Consider the following 16,044-nt stretch of genomic DNA (forward strand, 5'->3'; position numbering starts at 1 on the left):
ATCTGCATCGCGATTGGCTGCAGGGAGGACGAGGATGGATGGACTGTCCAATAGGCTTGGGCCATCACATTTTATGCTGTGATATGCTATATTTATATGTGGGTATTTTATTTTATTTCTTCTACATTTCATCTAATTTAAAGTCTATTAATAATTATTATTATTGTAGATTGGCCATTTGGTGTAATCTGCTCATTGTTGCTATTTCCAGGGAAAACAGACTGATTGTGGAAAAGAAACCTCACTGGAAATAAAATTAAAACATAAATTGCACTACAGCTACTGTATGGTGATTATTATTATTATTTACTATCCTATCAGTGGTAGATTATAGGTTTATAAGTTTAAAAGTTTGCGTAATTGTGATGTAAGCACAATTATGTGATTTAAGTTGGGGGGCTATATTCGATACCATAGAAAATATCACAACATTATTGAATTTCGGACAAGAAATGTAATACCACAAATGGAATTATGCAGCGACCAAAACGGTGTTGAACAAATCAAAACTATCTCATATTTTAGATTCTTTGGCTTGATGGTATTGACATCAAAATCACCGTTTATATTTGTCTAAGAAAATCATGGTAACCCTTTCTTTGCAGGTCATGTCTTGTCTATAATGCATTATAAAACGGCTCTCTCAAATCAAGCAATCTGATTGGTTCACAGCCATTGTATAATTCCAGTAACCGAGTTCAATAACCCATGGCCATGGGTTATTGGTTGCCATGGCAACTCTCTTACTAAAAGGCAGCGCTGCGCTCGAGCCAAACAGCTTTCTCCTGATCTGCTGTATGGAGGGTGACTAGTCCTTACAATGAGTCATTATGGACGCATGATGGCGCAACTCTCATACTAAAAGTACCTCAAAAACAAAATGGCGGAGACATCTTTCAGATCCTTGTGAATCGATCTTCGCTTATAACTTTACTAATACTTCGCAGAAAATGATGTTTTGTACAAGAATAGACGCGGGCTAATGTCTTAACCCCTCTCTCGCGCGCCCTCACTCTTAACCCCGCATTTCTAAATAAGACGTAACGTTACTTGGTGTAGGCATACGGCTCTGGTGTCGGGCTATGCAAAACCTCTCAGCAAGCGGCAGGATTGGCCAATGTCGACTTCAGTCTCCAGAACGATCCAATCAAATCACCCGCACGTCTATCTCCTTGCTAGAGGTCCCGCCTTACAGTAGTGTTTCAACTGACTCTATCAGAATAAAATGCCAGTCGGACTTAGAGTATTATTATTATTATATTATTATACTTGGAAACCGTTTTATAAAAGCAATATAGCACTCGAGCTGCGTGGTGTTGTGGAATATATCCCGCTGATAAGCTGCTATCCCACTCGGCCTGCGGCCTCGTGGGATAACAACTTATCAGCGGGATATATTCACCACAACACACTTGCTCTCGTGATATATTGCTTAATTATAACACATTCAAGACATAATGCATCTATAGAGCTTTAATAGAACTGGATGACAATTTATAACAAGGTTTATAAAGTATTATAAGTGGTGGACATAACGTATTATTAGAAGGATTAGAATAATCTATTTTTGTTTTACACTTTACTTGCAGCCAGCAAATACTGTCCTCATAACCCTGTTATAGCATCATACAATTGCTAATAACCTTATAGTGCTGTCACTTTAAAACTCACAGTCATGTTATAGCGTAGTATTGATGTGTATTATAATACATAATGTCCACCACTTATAATACTATAAACCTTGTCATGAGTTGCCATGCATGTTTCATACATGTATAAAGCCTTATAAATGTACAGTATTGTGAACGTGCTCATAATGCATTATAGACATGACCTTCAAAGCGTTACCAAAATCATTTCAAGCATTTGAGCAGGAGCCTTTGGAGCAGGGATCAGTAACCTCTGGCACGCGAAGGGTTAATTAACCAGCGGCACAGCAGCACAGTAGCAATAAGTGCACAATTGAGATTTTCAGTAGAAATGTTGAAGTGCCCTGCCAAATTTGAAGTTGTGCCGCATGTGATTTAGGATATTTTCGGTAGTGACCCACTCTACTCTGCCTCTGATTGGTTGCCTTCCATGGCAGCGGAAAGCAGGTGGAAAAAAAGCCAGCGCAGAAGACAGAGGACGGTGCTGTGTCTCTTGTATACTGCTCACATTTCAATGTCCTGATTTTGGATGGAATAACATGACAGAGATTTACATTTTGATGTGCGAGTCATTCATCTTGGTGTGGCACACTGACTGACAAGCAAATTTGAAAATGGCACTTCATATCAAAAAGGTTGCAGACCCCTAGCCTGACTCCGCCAGATGGGGGCGGCATTGTTCCACAAATTCAGTTTGTGAAACAGAATGTGAAGCAAACCCATCCATCTGGCAACGTCAGGTTAGCCGACATGGCTGAAACCGAAGCTTCAGTCAGCAGTCAGACTAGTGGTGTAGACAGGTACTGCACACAGAGAATCATCAAAATACTTACATCATGCGATGACTTGAGACTTGGGTTCTGGTTACTTGGGACTCGATAACTTGTACCGTTATCCTTGATGTTCTTTAATTTGGCCTGTACATTCGTGTTGCAAACATGGAATTGTTTTAAAGTGAATTGTCAAATAAACTTTTTTTTATAAGACCGTTTAATCAAAAATGTGTGTGTGTGTACAGCAATATCCACTAGATGGCAATGGAATCATTGGTTACCTTGGTGGCCCCTCAATATTGTTGCGAGTTTCCACTCAGAGGTATGGCAAAAAAGAAGCACACCACTGTGTGTCAGTAGGAGTTTGGTTTAATATTGTATTGAAAAATAAATTAACGAAATAACTTTAAAACGCAACAGAAGACAAAAATCAAGATTATAAACTTTCTTTGCCAGTGGGGGGGAAAGGGGGTAGGGTAGGTCGTAGTGCTCAATGTCAGATTAAATGTACAAATATATATACCGTATATAAAAAAGGGAATTTATTAGACATATCCACAAATCACGAAAGCATTCCTTGACATCCAGTGAGCCGAGCCAGGCCGCTGCTCCTTCAGCTACAAAAAGGTCTAGAAAACTTATTTATATATTTATATTTCAGACACATGTCTGAAGAGGCTGTACACAAACAACAAGCACAGAGCTGAGGAGGGAATGATGATGACGGAAACATGACCTCTGACCCCTTGGCATGTTGAAGGGGAGGAGCCACTCCATGCTGCAGCAGGTCACACAGTTGGACAACAGAAATCTCAACCCAGCTTCAATTCAACTGACTTGGGGAGAGATTTGGCTTTAAAAACCAACACAGAGAAAAATACAAATAAAATAAATAAGTGTTGATATCTATGATGCTAACAGACAGACAGACAGAAAATGGTGGAAGTGGAAGTGGTGTGGAGGATTTGTGGTCTTGCTCTTCATTCACATAAATGGGAATCCTTAAAGTCGACAGGTGAGACAGGTAAACACACCTGGGATAAAACTTATACAATGATGGCCCTGCCCACAATAAATACCTTAACCCCGCCCACTGACACTAAAACAAAGGCAGAAAAAGAAAAAAAAAGGCAAAATAAGTCCTCCTCCGGGTCTACAGGTGAGTCTTGAAGCTAAACCAGCACGGCCAGAACCAGAACCATGAGCTACTGAGCCGGAGGAGAGGAGGGCTTTATACATCTGATCTCCTCCGTCCTGAAAATGTCCTTTCAGGAGCGAGCGGAGGGGGAGGGCGACCCCTGGTGGCTCGGCGCAGCATTACTTTTTCTTCTTGACGTTGTTGTTGGAGGCGAGACGGGGCCGCGGCGCCGCCATGAGGCTTCCCAATGGGAGTCGACTCCGAGCTGCCTCGAAGAGCTTGCACAAGATCTGAGGGAAGGAGAGAGGAGATGAGGGAAGGAGAGAGGAGATGAGAAGAGGAGATCAGAGGAGCAGGAGAGGAGAGGAGACCGAATCACAATGTGGTTTATAATAACGTCCGGGTAGCATCACGTACATACAATTTAATGGAGCGGAGCAAACGGGGCGGGAAACAACTGAGATAAAGAGAAAAACGCATGTTTGATTCTTTCATATCTCATTAATTAACAACATTTTCACTAAAGTTAGTTTGGAAACCTAATTTAGCTGTTGGGCCACAGAATAAAAACAATTACAGCTTGAGTTCACCCAAAACTAGCAGTCAGTCCGACCGGCGGTGAGATGTCAGTGTTGGGTAAATTTGGTTTCTCAACACAGTACATAAAATAATCACAACCAAACGTCAGATAGGTCAGACCACCATGTTTAACTAGCATACTGTATATGTGTTATATATTACACACACACACACACACACACACACACACACACACACACACACATATACAGTATGCTAGTTAAACATGGGTGTATATATATATATATATATATATATATATATATATATATATATATATATATATATATATATATATATATATATATATATATATATATAAGTATTGTGTCATCTCCATTCACTCCAATGGTTTTCTTTTACCTCGCAAGCATTTTGGACTTCCGTGTTTCTCATCTCCTCCAGATCAGAAATGTGGGCTTTTCTTTTCGCATGCCAGAGATGATGATTATATCGCCTCTTCTAGCTGACCACAAACAGGCAACATGCGTCACAAACTGCGGTAAAAACCCTGATTGAGACGCATGTTCCCGAATGCGGTGTATACATGATCAAAGAATCCTCCTAAAACCTGAATAATACTGGAATAACCCACGTCTTAATCGGAAAATGCTAAATTGGGGAAAAAGGCCAAATTCGGAAAATGCATCTGGAATATGCTGTTTACATGCCCCTTATCAAATTCAGAATATTGTCTTTTTCGGAATAATAGTGGAATATTGTGTGGAGGGGTGAAGAAAAGCAGTCACCCTGCTCAAAACGTCACCACACCGGTGCAATAAAAGAAACCTCACTGGAGCCCTTGCAGTGTACGAGCTGTTTTATTTATTTTTACAGCGTCTCTTTCCTGCTCTGCACCTGCTGGATTCGGCTGGGATGTGTGTGTTTCTAACTTTTTTCATGTCAGTTAAATTCCAACACAGTTAATTTCTCATATGGATGTAAATATCCTCAAATTAAAGCTGAAAAAAAAAAAAAAAAAAAAACTTCAAGTCATAGTTGAAATTCCAATGTGCTAAAACAACACAAAATGTTACTGACATGTTACTCAGATCATAGTGTTGTCACAATGCCAACATTTTGACTTTGATACTGATACCAAGTTTAGTATCACGATACTTGATACCGATACTTGAAATTTAAACGGATTCAATACTCAATAACTAATAGATCACAAACCGAATTAAATAAAAAATAAAAAATACGTGGAATATATTAAAAATAAATAAATAAAACAATCTTTCAAAAATATAAAACATTTTAAGAACCGAATACGGGAACTTTTTTTATTTAATAAACTCTGTAGCGCAAGTCCCGTCCCCCGCGCAGTGCATGCATGTGAGTTTGAGTAACAACAAAGTGATATCCATTCTCCTGGCCGATTGTCACATTTGCCCATGTACACTGTAGGTCATTTAGAGGCACCAGTATTTCATAACCAGTTTAAAAGTTCTGTGCATGGATTTAATTTTAACGTTATACGTTATAGGCTACTTTGGCTATGGGCGGAGGGCAGATATGCGGTCGCTATGACGACCAGGTGTGGGCGGAGGCGAGTAAACTTGCTATGGAAACAGAGTCTATATCAAGTAGAGACGAGTAAGACCAGATCGAGTAGAGCTGTACTGTGCTGTTATATGTGGTGGAAATGAGCCATATGTAAGTAGTAGTATGTAAGATGGCTCAGACTGAAAAGTTACAGTAGTAACATGTCTGTCCAGTAACACACGATAACCTAAGTGTAACCCAGGTTATTTCTTTTGTAGCGACACAATACAGATGTCTCTATATGTCACACTCGCGTGCTTTACCGACACTCCATGAAGGCATCATCTGCAGGAGGCAGGCTACTGGAGCCAACCTGGAGGATATGGCTACTGAAGCTGCAATAGTGTTTTTCTGCTGTCAACCCGGTTAATCTGGCTATAGTCTTCATCACATCGGCTCATTAGCCGCTATACACTTAGGTCGCTTTCACACCGACCTCGTTTGATTCGGTTGAATCGCATTAGTTTGTTTTCCTCCTTAGTGCGGTTCGTTTGGGGGGGTCCACGCGTTAGTACGACACCCCATAGGTCAGACTACACATAACTCCGACCACCCGCTAATCCGACCATTGATGTCTACGGCGGGTTTTATCATTGTAGTCTCATAATGTCGACCCTCCATTAATCCGACCATTTTAACGCCATTATTCCGACTGTCGGATTTCATACCCAGTAGTTCGACCTCGCGTAAATCCGCCTATATACAGCACTTCCAACAGAAGCAGTCTGTGCATTTCTCTGTGCGCTCTCAAACATGCACACACTACAAGATTTGTAAATGTGGCGCACCACGCACTACAGGATATTATTAAGATTATCGGCAGGATAATCACCTTGACGCCCGGCCATACTCCGAACCTGTTTCGTTTTTGGGGTTCCAGCAGTGACCAAAGCGCTCCGCCCCCCACCTCACCTCTCTCTCTCTCTTTTCCCTCATTTTCATGCCCGTCTCGCCAAACAAATGAATCTCACGGCAGTTAGCATGCGTGTAAACAACGCGACTCTATTGTCTGTACAAGTGAGAACACAAACACATGGGCTACCCAAAATATATCCCCTGCTGCATGTCTTGATGAGATTGCTTCCCGCAGCAGCAATGCCTTTTTTCCCCACACTGCTCGATAGACAGGTAGGAGATTACAACAGCCTCTGACTGGCAGGGGCTCAAAACTACGATATAACAACTTTTTATTCATTGGTCATTCATTGTGATATAAATTAGTGACATTTTCCCCCAAATACTCGTGGTTCTGTGCTGTTGGTATTTGGTAGCCTATCTGATGCCTGCAGTGCAGCGCATCAAATGAGCCGCGTCAATCTGTCTCTCTCTCTCTCTGGAGTCCCACGCAACTGTCTAATTTACTGCGGTCGGATTTTTGGGAGGTCGGATTTATGAGATTAAAATAATAGGGCGGATCTTTGGGTAGTCTAACTCATGAGTGGTCGAACTATTGAGAGGTCGGACAGAAGACTATGACCCTCGTTTGGGCAGGTGTGAAAGCAGCAATCGAACTCTGGAGCGCACCAAACAAGCGGCACTTGGTGTGGTTCCAAACAAACTCTAGTACAGTTTGTTTGTGGTGTGAACATGATCCCAACTCGATCCGACCCAAATGCACGAAGCCTCATGCATTTTTGGATTAAACAAACTTCCATTGTCAGCTGGTCTGTGCGTAACAGGCTTAGGACCATGCATTTTATGGTTAAAAATAGAGCCCGACCGATATTATCGGCCGATATTGGCGATTATCGATATATCGGTATCGGTAATATTTGGCGCCGATTTTTATTTTTTTTATTTTTTTATTTTTTTAATATATATATATATAAGTTATAGACTAGTCCATGGGCCAGACCAGATATCGGTACCATATGGGTGGGCAAAACTTTACCTATACTAAATTGTTTATAGGGTCAATATAAGTAAATTAATATATGATAGCCTTTCCACAGGAGTAGCTTTTCATATTTATTGGACATTTTCTTATTTTCCCCTATTTAGTCCATGGGCCAAACACAAAAATTGCACATATCGGTACCACTCAAGTGGACAAATTCTAATCATGATTTTTGAACAGGTATATATATCCATAGATGATATTTTAGTATGATAGCCTTTGCAGAATGGCAGCTTTGTCACAGTTATCGGCTCATGAAGTTAGCAAACCCCTACAATAAATTCGATTCTAGGTGCTGATGCATAACCTCTTTTAGGCTCAGGACCTTTAACCATGTTCTATGAGAACATGTTTGACAACATTTGAAAGGGTAGCTTCTTAGCTTTCATTTGAGCTCAGTTGTGAGTCTGTCTGACAAATAAAGAGCTCACATGGGCTCTTCAAAGTGTCAGTGACATTCATTTTTCCACAGTTTTCGCCTAAATTATAGTCTTTATTTCAGCACTGTGGCATCTAGGAACATCAGAGACACAAACAACAAACACTAGAATACTCATATAGGACTATAAGGATTCAGAAAAGGTATAATGAACCCATATTATCCCATCGTGAGGGGTGAATTTTGCCCTTTGAATTTGGTAGAAGAATGCCTTCTCGAGGGAAATGGGCCAGAACCCAAAATGTAAGATATCGGTACCATCCGGGTGGAGAAATTCTACTTACGATTTTTTTTAATTCCTATGACCATGGTAGCTTATTAGTGCTTAACCACCCCTCTTAAATTATGGACTTATGGGAATTATGGGAAATCATCTTTCTTTCATTATATCCTCTCCCTGGGGTGTCTGGACTACTAACTGTTAATATTACATGTCTAGATATAGGCATGCTATCCTATGATACTATACATACCATACCATACTATACTATACTAAATTGGCACATTTCCCAGTCAAAAAGAGGGTAAATTGGCATGCTTTTCAGTCAGAAATTGTTTTATTTGTGTTACGGTATATGTACAGCTACATTCAAAATGTTTCCAGTCTTTCAACACAATATTAGGACAATCTACCCTTCCTGAGACCATGTCATCCAGGAGGGCAACACCATCATCGTCATTCACATCTGAGTCTGTCAGCTGTGCAGCAAGCTCTTCTTCACTGTGTTGGTTGGCACATGTTTGTAGTTTGCACAGGTTTGTGCATTTCAGACCGTTATTGAGACATGTGCACTCTGGTGGTTTGCACGACCTCACACACTTGCAGGAGAGCAACTGCAAGACGGCAACTGGTGCTGGGGAACCGTGCATCCACTGGATTTCAAGCTGCCCCTCATCATCTGTGGTCCACCTATGGTCCTTAAAGTACAGTCCATTGTTGATATCATGGGAAACTCCTTTGTGAATCCACTCAGTCCAGATCAATATGAGTTTGTGAGCTTGTCAACTGCAACTGTTGCCCCGCCAGATGTAGCCAACCTGCATGATTCCAGCCACAACATCCAGCAGTGGAGGAAACTGCTCTACAGTGCTGCCAGCAAAGTCAGTCTGATCAAATTCTTGTTTGAGGAATGGAAAGGACCCAAACACAGATAGAAACTACAAGACAAGGCCTTATATGTTACCTGTGAAGTAGTCTGCTTCAAAATCAACAAGAACCAATGGGAGGAGGTAACACAGCTCAAATCCTCTCAGGAAGAAGCTGACACCTGCATGCTAATGCATGCTCTCCATGTAGCAGAGTCTGGCTTCAAGGCAATGATCATCATGGCAGACACAGATGTCCTGCTACTGACTCTGGGTTGGAGCAAGGACATCCCGGCCCCTATCGTTGCATCGGCGCTGTTTCTAGGCCGAGCGCCTGGCGCAGCGCAAATCAGTGGGCGTGGACCAGCACACTTGATATCTTGGTCTTGGCGCTAGACGCAGCCTCAACCATTACAACCACGCATTTTAAGCGTAAAATTATGCACCGTCAGTTCATTGGATAAGTGCAATAAACGAATCGCATGCTTGCCTTTTAAGCTCCATTCCAGTGGTCCAGCAAAACCAGACGAAACCCAAGCCTCTGATCCCCCCCCCCCCCCCCCCCACCCCACCTCCCTTCATCCCGTCTGTCTCCATATATCGGCTATTATTCCATATTATGATGCTTCTCAAACCAATATAACTGCAGTTGAAATACTGCAAGCATGTAAATACGCTACACTATAGCAAGATCAAAGTGAAAATAATGTTCTAAACGCATCAGCTAGAAAAATATAGCCTATTAGATTGGTGAAAGTTTGTCCAGAAAGATATAATTTTCTCTCGCCTGCTGCAGGAAGGATGATGCACATAAATATAGCCTACATTATGTAAAGTCATTGCCACAATGTGTTTTTATTGTAAAACTAAATGTGGAGTAGGGCCAAGTTATTGGAGCGGACATCACAGTATAGCAGATGACAGTAGAAGCTTCCGAAGCGCGTTCCGCTGTCACTTATCTAAATCACGTTAAATCGACAAGGGATATTTATAGCCCCAGTAGGACATATATGTTTCACATAGGGTGGTGTTTTCATTTCGATGTTTTATTTGGTCCAATATTGAAATGTTCTACAATTGGAGGTTGTCTTACCATTACACATTATTTAGATCCTCCCTTAATATAGGTTTTCGGCTCATTTGGTTGCTATTTAGTAGCGAAATGGTGAAGCACAATGCATGTTTGGACATTCACATTGCAGTGAAGTTACAGCTTATTTTTTCTATGGGACTCTGAGCGAGGGAGTCAGAGACAGTCGGTATTGTGCCTGTCAGACTGAGGAGAGAGGGAGAGAGGTGACACAGAGAAGGGTGAAAGAGGAGAGAGCCAGAGGGGAGGGAGAGAGCCAGAGGGGAGCGCTCCGCGCAACTGGCGCACTGAATAGGCCTGCTTTTCAAAGGCGCAAGGCGCTAAATTAACGCCAGGTCGGAAGATAGCAGTACGCCGGTATTTAGCGCCGACCCGCCCACTTTGGCCCATTCTGGGACTGCGCCACGCCCATTCGGCCTAAAGCGCATTTGGCAGCGTAAAGCCATATTGATATCGTCCCAAAACAGGCGCAAGGCACGTTTTTTTGCGTTTAAGGCCCGTTTTAGCGCCGAAGGCTTGTGGGAGAATAGGGCCCCCCATGTCCAATGTACCAAAAATGTGGAACACTGACAGAACAAGACAATGTTCCAGGACATCACCAAACTATGCAAATCACGCGGCGATAGTATTGCTGGCACCTTGATTGGCATGCACACGTTCACTGGCTGCAACACTGTCAGCGTATTTGCAGGACACGGAAAAGTGTGCACCCTGAACAGACAGGACATATCAAGAAGCCTTCCTTGAGCTCGGCCGTGCTTGGGATGTCTCCAATGAGCTCTTCAAGAAGCTGCTGGAAATCATGTGCCACATGTATTATGTAGGCTATATGTACCCACTACACACATTACAGATGTCAACCTCCTCCGATACCAACTTTTCTGCACCAGACGTGGGGAGGTCGAGTCCAGCCAGCTTCCACCATTTGAGGATTGGCTATTAATGCATTCCATTCATGCAAAAGATCAGACTGCAATCTCTAGACGGTCTCTTCAAACCCAGCCATCTGTACCAAGCCCCAAGGACCATGGGTGGACCACAGACGATGAGGGGCAGCTTGAAATCCAGTGGATGTGCGGTTCCCCAGCACCAGACCGTTTTGCAGTTGCTCTCCTGCAAGTGTGTGAGGTCGTGCAAACCACCAGGGTGCACAGGTCTCAATAATGGTCTGAAGTGCACAAACCTGTGCAAACTACAAAAATGTGCCAACCAGCACACTCAGATGTGAATGATGATGATGGTGTTGTCCTCGTGGGTGGCATGGTGTCTCAGGAAGGGTAGATTGTCCTAATATTGTCCTGAAAGACTGGAAACATTTTGAATGTGGCTGTTCATATAATGTAACACAAATAAAACTATTTTTGACTGAGAAACGTGTCAATTTACTCTGTTTTTGACTGAGAAATGTGCCACTTTAGTAGACAAGCATAGTATATCTAGTATAGTATAGTATAGTATAGTATGTACAATATCATAGGATAGTTTGCCTATATCTATGTAATATTAACAGTAGTCCAGACACACCCTAGGCAACGGATAATGAAAGAAAGATGATTTCCAGGGAGGGCACTTTCCTAGTTTTGAACGACAGCAGTCCATAATTTAAGAGGGGATAAGCACTAATAAGCTACCAGTCATCAAGGTCTATCATATAAGAACATAATCTAGGGATGTACGGTATAGTAAAGTAAAATTTGCCCACCTGGCTGGTACCGATTTGTTAAATTTAGGGCTCTGGCTCATTTCCCTTGAGAAGTCATTCTTCTACCTTAAGGGCCATATTCACCCCTCACGATGGGATAGTATGGGCACATGATACCTTTTCTGAATCCTTATAGTCCTGTGAGTATTCTAGTGTTTGTTGTTTGTATCTCTGATGTTCCTAGATGCCACAGTGCTGAAATAAATCTATAGTTTAGACGAAAATTGTGGAAAAACGAATGTCACTGACAGTTTGAGGAGCTCCTGTGACCTCTATATTTGTCAGAGAGACACACAACTGAGCTTAAATGAAAGCTAGGAAGCTACCCTTTAAAATTATATCAAATATATTCTCATCAAACATGAGTAAAGGTCCTAAAAAGAGCCTAGAATAGGATATGCATCAGCACCTAGAATCCAAATTATTGTAGGGGCTGGCTAACTTCATGAGCTGATAACCGTGAGAAAGCTACCATTCTGGAAAGGCTATCATACTAAAATATCATCTATGGATATATACATGTTCAAAAATCATGATTAGAATTTGCCCACTTGAGTGGTACCGATATGTGAAATTTTGGTGTTTGGCCCATGGACTAGACAGCATGGACAGCATGTTGTGTATATTTGATATTTTTTCTTAACTATTTGTTCTATTGTGTTTTTGTATTTCTAGTTATTTATAATTATTAAATTCCCAGTTAACACATTGAGTGCCACAGCGCTTCAGTAAAATTGTCTGCAGCCTGTGCCAGATTCACTTCCATTCAGTTGAAAACAGCTATAGAATTTTTTCTATTAGGACTATATTGATAGGGCTGGACTTTAATGAAACATTGAACACTCCTGCTTCTTCCAAAGAAGAAATTTTGTTTCTAGACAGTTCCATTATGAAATGACAGCCTTTGAAAAAAGTGCACTTTCAAGGGTTTTCTGTCGTTTTTTTTTTACTTTCCAAGATATAGTCCCTTTTATGAATACCTTTTGCACTCTAATTTCGAGCACATTCACTGACTCTGGCTGGTGTTTTCTGATGTGGTGGCGTGTGGTGTGGTTTTTGTGCAGCCTGCGTGCCCCCCCCCCCTCCCCCCCCCCCCCCCCCCCCCCTCTCCACCTCTGAGCTGCGGGCTCCTCCCCACACGCACAGTTTGTTTTCTGAGACTCGTTTTTGCCCCGGACGAATCCCAGCGCGCATCAAGGAAATGCCAAACGCGACTGAACGAAAAGGCTTGGCCGTTCGGCTTCGGATGCTGGCTTTCAGGCAGGGAATCGTGTGCAGATAGATAGAAGCATAAGAGCTCAGTTGTGAGCGCGGATGCAGCCGAGCCCACTCTCCGCTGTAGACAGAGCAATATATACGGCTCTGGCTGAAGCATGATCGGTTTCCACTTTGATCACGTCTTTTCCCTGCTTTCTCCTGTACAAAGTAAAGGATCTGAGGTGGGTGGCGCAGCTTCCGTGTCGATGTTTAAGGTGGCGCCGTGTGATCCCTTGAAGGGATTCATGCTCACTGGCTAGGTACGACCTTAAACAGCAGAATTATGGAATAATATGAATTATGATTTTAGGACGTGCACAGACGTCCTTGGCACTGAACGTTACTTTTTTTTAGGACGTGCACAGACGTCCTTGGCACTCAATGTGTTAAGTTTACTGTTTCATTGCATTGAGTTTATTAATAAGCTGTAAAATATCCTGCCTACATCACATATTTCAATTCATGTCAACTCAATCATATCTTTGTCAAGTGTTTGATATTTGAGGGTTGCTGATGTGGTGCCTCCTCTGGTCGTTAAGGGCGCCTGTTCGGAGGGAGGGGAACTCGTTGGAATAGCGTGATCCTCCCACGTGCTATGTCCTATCGGTGAAGCTTCCCCTGTCAGGTGAAAAGAAGCGGCTGGCTAACTGCCCATGTGGAAGCATGGAGCCAGTTTTCGGCTGTCCCCAGATCGGCAGAGGGTGGAGCAGCAACCAGGATAAATAAATAAAAAATTAGCACTAATGGGGGATTAGCACTAATGGGGGATAAACATTTGATGATAAAAAAATAAAAAATAAAAATAAAAAATATCGGCCGATATTATCGGTATCGGTAATTTTTTATTCCCTAAAATCGGTATCGGTATCGGTTTCAAAAATCCCATATCGGTCGGGCTCTAGTTAACACATTGACTGCCAGCCGTTTTTCAATGCTGTAGGTAGGTTCTGCCAGGTTTTTTTTTGAGGATTCTGGCTCATTTTACAAGAGCCGAGGATTATTTTCTGTTAGGACTTCGTGAACACCAATCATCTAAAAAGAACTAATAGAATGTGTGCTTTCTCTGTCTAAAATAGTTAGTTTGTAGAGTTAGTAGTTATGTAAGCATTAGCAGTTGAATACAGCATGGTTTCAGCGTCAGAAAAAATATTCAGAGATAAACAGCTTTTTGTGAAATTCGATAGAACAGTCACTTTAACCATTCATTTTTGGCATCAGTAAGACCTAAACAATAGTTTTGAACAGTAATTTCCTCCATAACAGCAGGAAACTCCCCTCTGCTTCCAACTCCTCCCTCTGTGGGCATTCTTCTTGGCTGCAGCGCCGTGTCACAAGCTTGTCACCAGTCTCACTGCTTTGCTGCTGCTGTGCGGCTGTGCCTGGCTGTGCCTGTCTGCGCGGCCGCTCTTTGAGGAAGTCTGGTTGGACTCGCTCGCTTCTTGGAGTTTTGGTTGAGAGCTTTGATGAAGCTTTTGCGATTCTGGTCATATTTATGCTGCGTGTTTCAAAGTGTGTTCCATCCGTAATCTATTATGCAAGTTTGCAATCCCGCACTGCCAGCAATCAGCGCGAAAACGAAAGCGTTTTCGCCAATCCATTTTCATGAGAATGGCTTCGTCACACTGCTTTTTGCTTGCCTTCCTCCTTCCTTGTCGCCACTTAGTGGGTCGGTGGAATGGGTTGTACACGTTGTACACGTCCAATACTTATATAAGAGATGTAAAAGGGTTAGATGCACAGCCCACCGTCAAAAAAAAAAAATCGATTCTGAAAACGTGTTAACACGTCGTTGGCAGTCAACAGCTGGATTCTGAAAACGTGTTAACACGTCGTTGGCAGTGAACGTGTTAAAAACAACATCTTCATTCTTCACATTATGTTTTGGTGACTGGTGAAGCTGTGTGGATTATTTTGGGGGGGGATTTTTTGCATGATTGCTGTCATCAGCAGAGTGACATTATAGGCTACTGTACCTCGGCAAGGAGGCATGGTCTCTCATCCGAACCAGCTTCTTCTGATCAGGCTATTTATTATTTTATTCTTTTTAGGTGGTCATATGTGTCTCCATAGCCTATAGGCAGCAGAAGTTGCGAGGGTTTTGTTTTACTTTTAGCAAACGAGGGGTCGTTGAGGGTCGCAGTCTCTGATTGACAGGTGCTATAGCATGTTTGGGACATGGAAATGTCGGTTATGGATCTTGCAGATACAGAGCAAGTGCAATGACAGCAATCAGTTCAGATTTTGGGGATTTCAGAGCGGTCTAATAATCGGTCCTGACCGACACGCTGATAATGGTCCCGACCGACGGTGGAGGGGGAGGGGGCCAAGTGAAGTAGGCTACAGCACACACATTATAATTTCACCCATCAAAAAATCTCTGGGAAGTTAAGATTTTCCATCCCGGGAGACTACCAGAGTTGACTGGTCAGTCTGGGAGGGTTGGCAGGACCTGTTTGGTCCACTTGCTTTTTGGCTGGTGTGAAAGCGAACCGGACCAGTTGGAAAACAAAACAATGTATAATTTTTGCATTTGGTGCGAACCAAGGAAGGAGACTAAAGCGGACTATCAGGTCTGAAAGCGCCTTTAGACGTGCACTAGTTCTTCACAAGCACTCATAGCTTTCTCCTTCTTTTACCGACGTTCTCGCTAATCCCCTGGTTGTTTACATGCTTTTCAGATAGTTTTAGCTGTTAGCTACTTAGCTCCTGTCTCTCTCCCTCTCGGTAAGATGTTAATGTTTATGTTAACGTTACGCATACCATTTCTGTATATTTGCGTGAGTGGGAGAAGTCCCCCGCTAGTGTTGATGTCCAGTGTGATGGCAGAGACACTGGGAAACCTGTGTTTGTTTATTTGCTGCGTCGTGGGTAACGTTAGTTAGACGA

At 42.5% G+C, this 16,044-nt stretch overlaps 1 protein-coding gene across 1 annotated transcript in view; it reads right to left on the reverse strand.

Annotated features, from left to right (window-relative positions):
* Window positions 1-2,876: 2,876 nt before the first annotated feature.
* LOC310775977 (atlastin-2) overlaps window positions 2,877-16,044 on the reverse strand; it is a 70,516-nt gene continuing 57,348 nt past the window's right edge. Inside the window, exon 16 of the mRNA XM_083636097.1 lies at window positions 2,877-3,850. Coding sequence (XP_083492223.1) covers window positions 3,740-3,850 — 111 coding nt within the window. The 3' untranslated portion in view covers window positions 2,877-3,739. The remainder of the gene's footprint in view (window positions 3,851-16,044) is intronic.

Source organism: Poromitra crassiceps (assembly GCF_964638095.1).
Source record: "Poromitra crassiceps genome assembly, chromosome: 4".
In the NCBI taxonomy this organism is placed as follows: Eukaryota; Metazoa; Chordata; class Actinopteri; order Beryciformes; family Melamphaidae; genus Poromitra; species Poromitra crassiceps.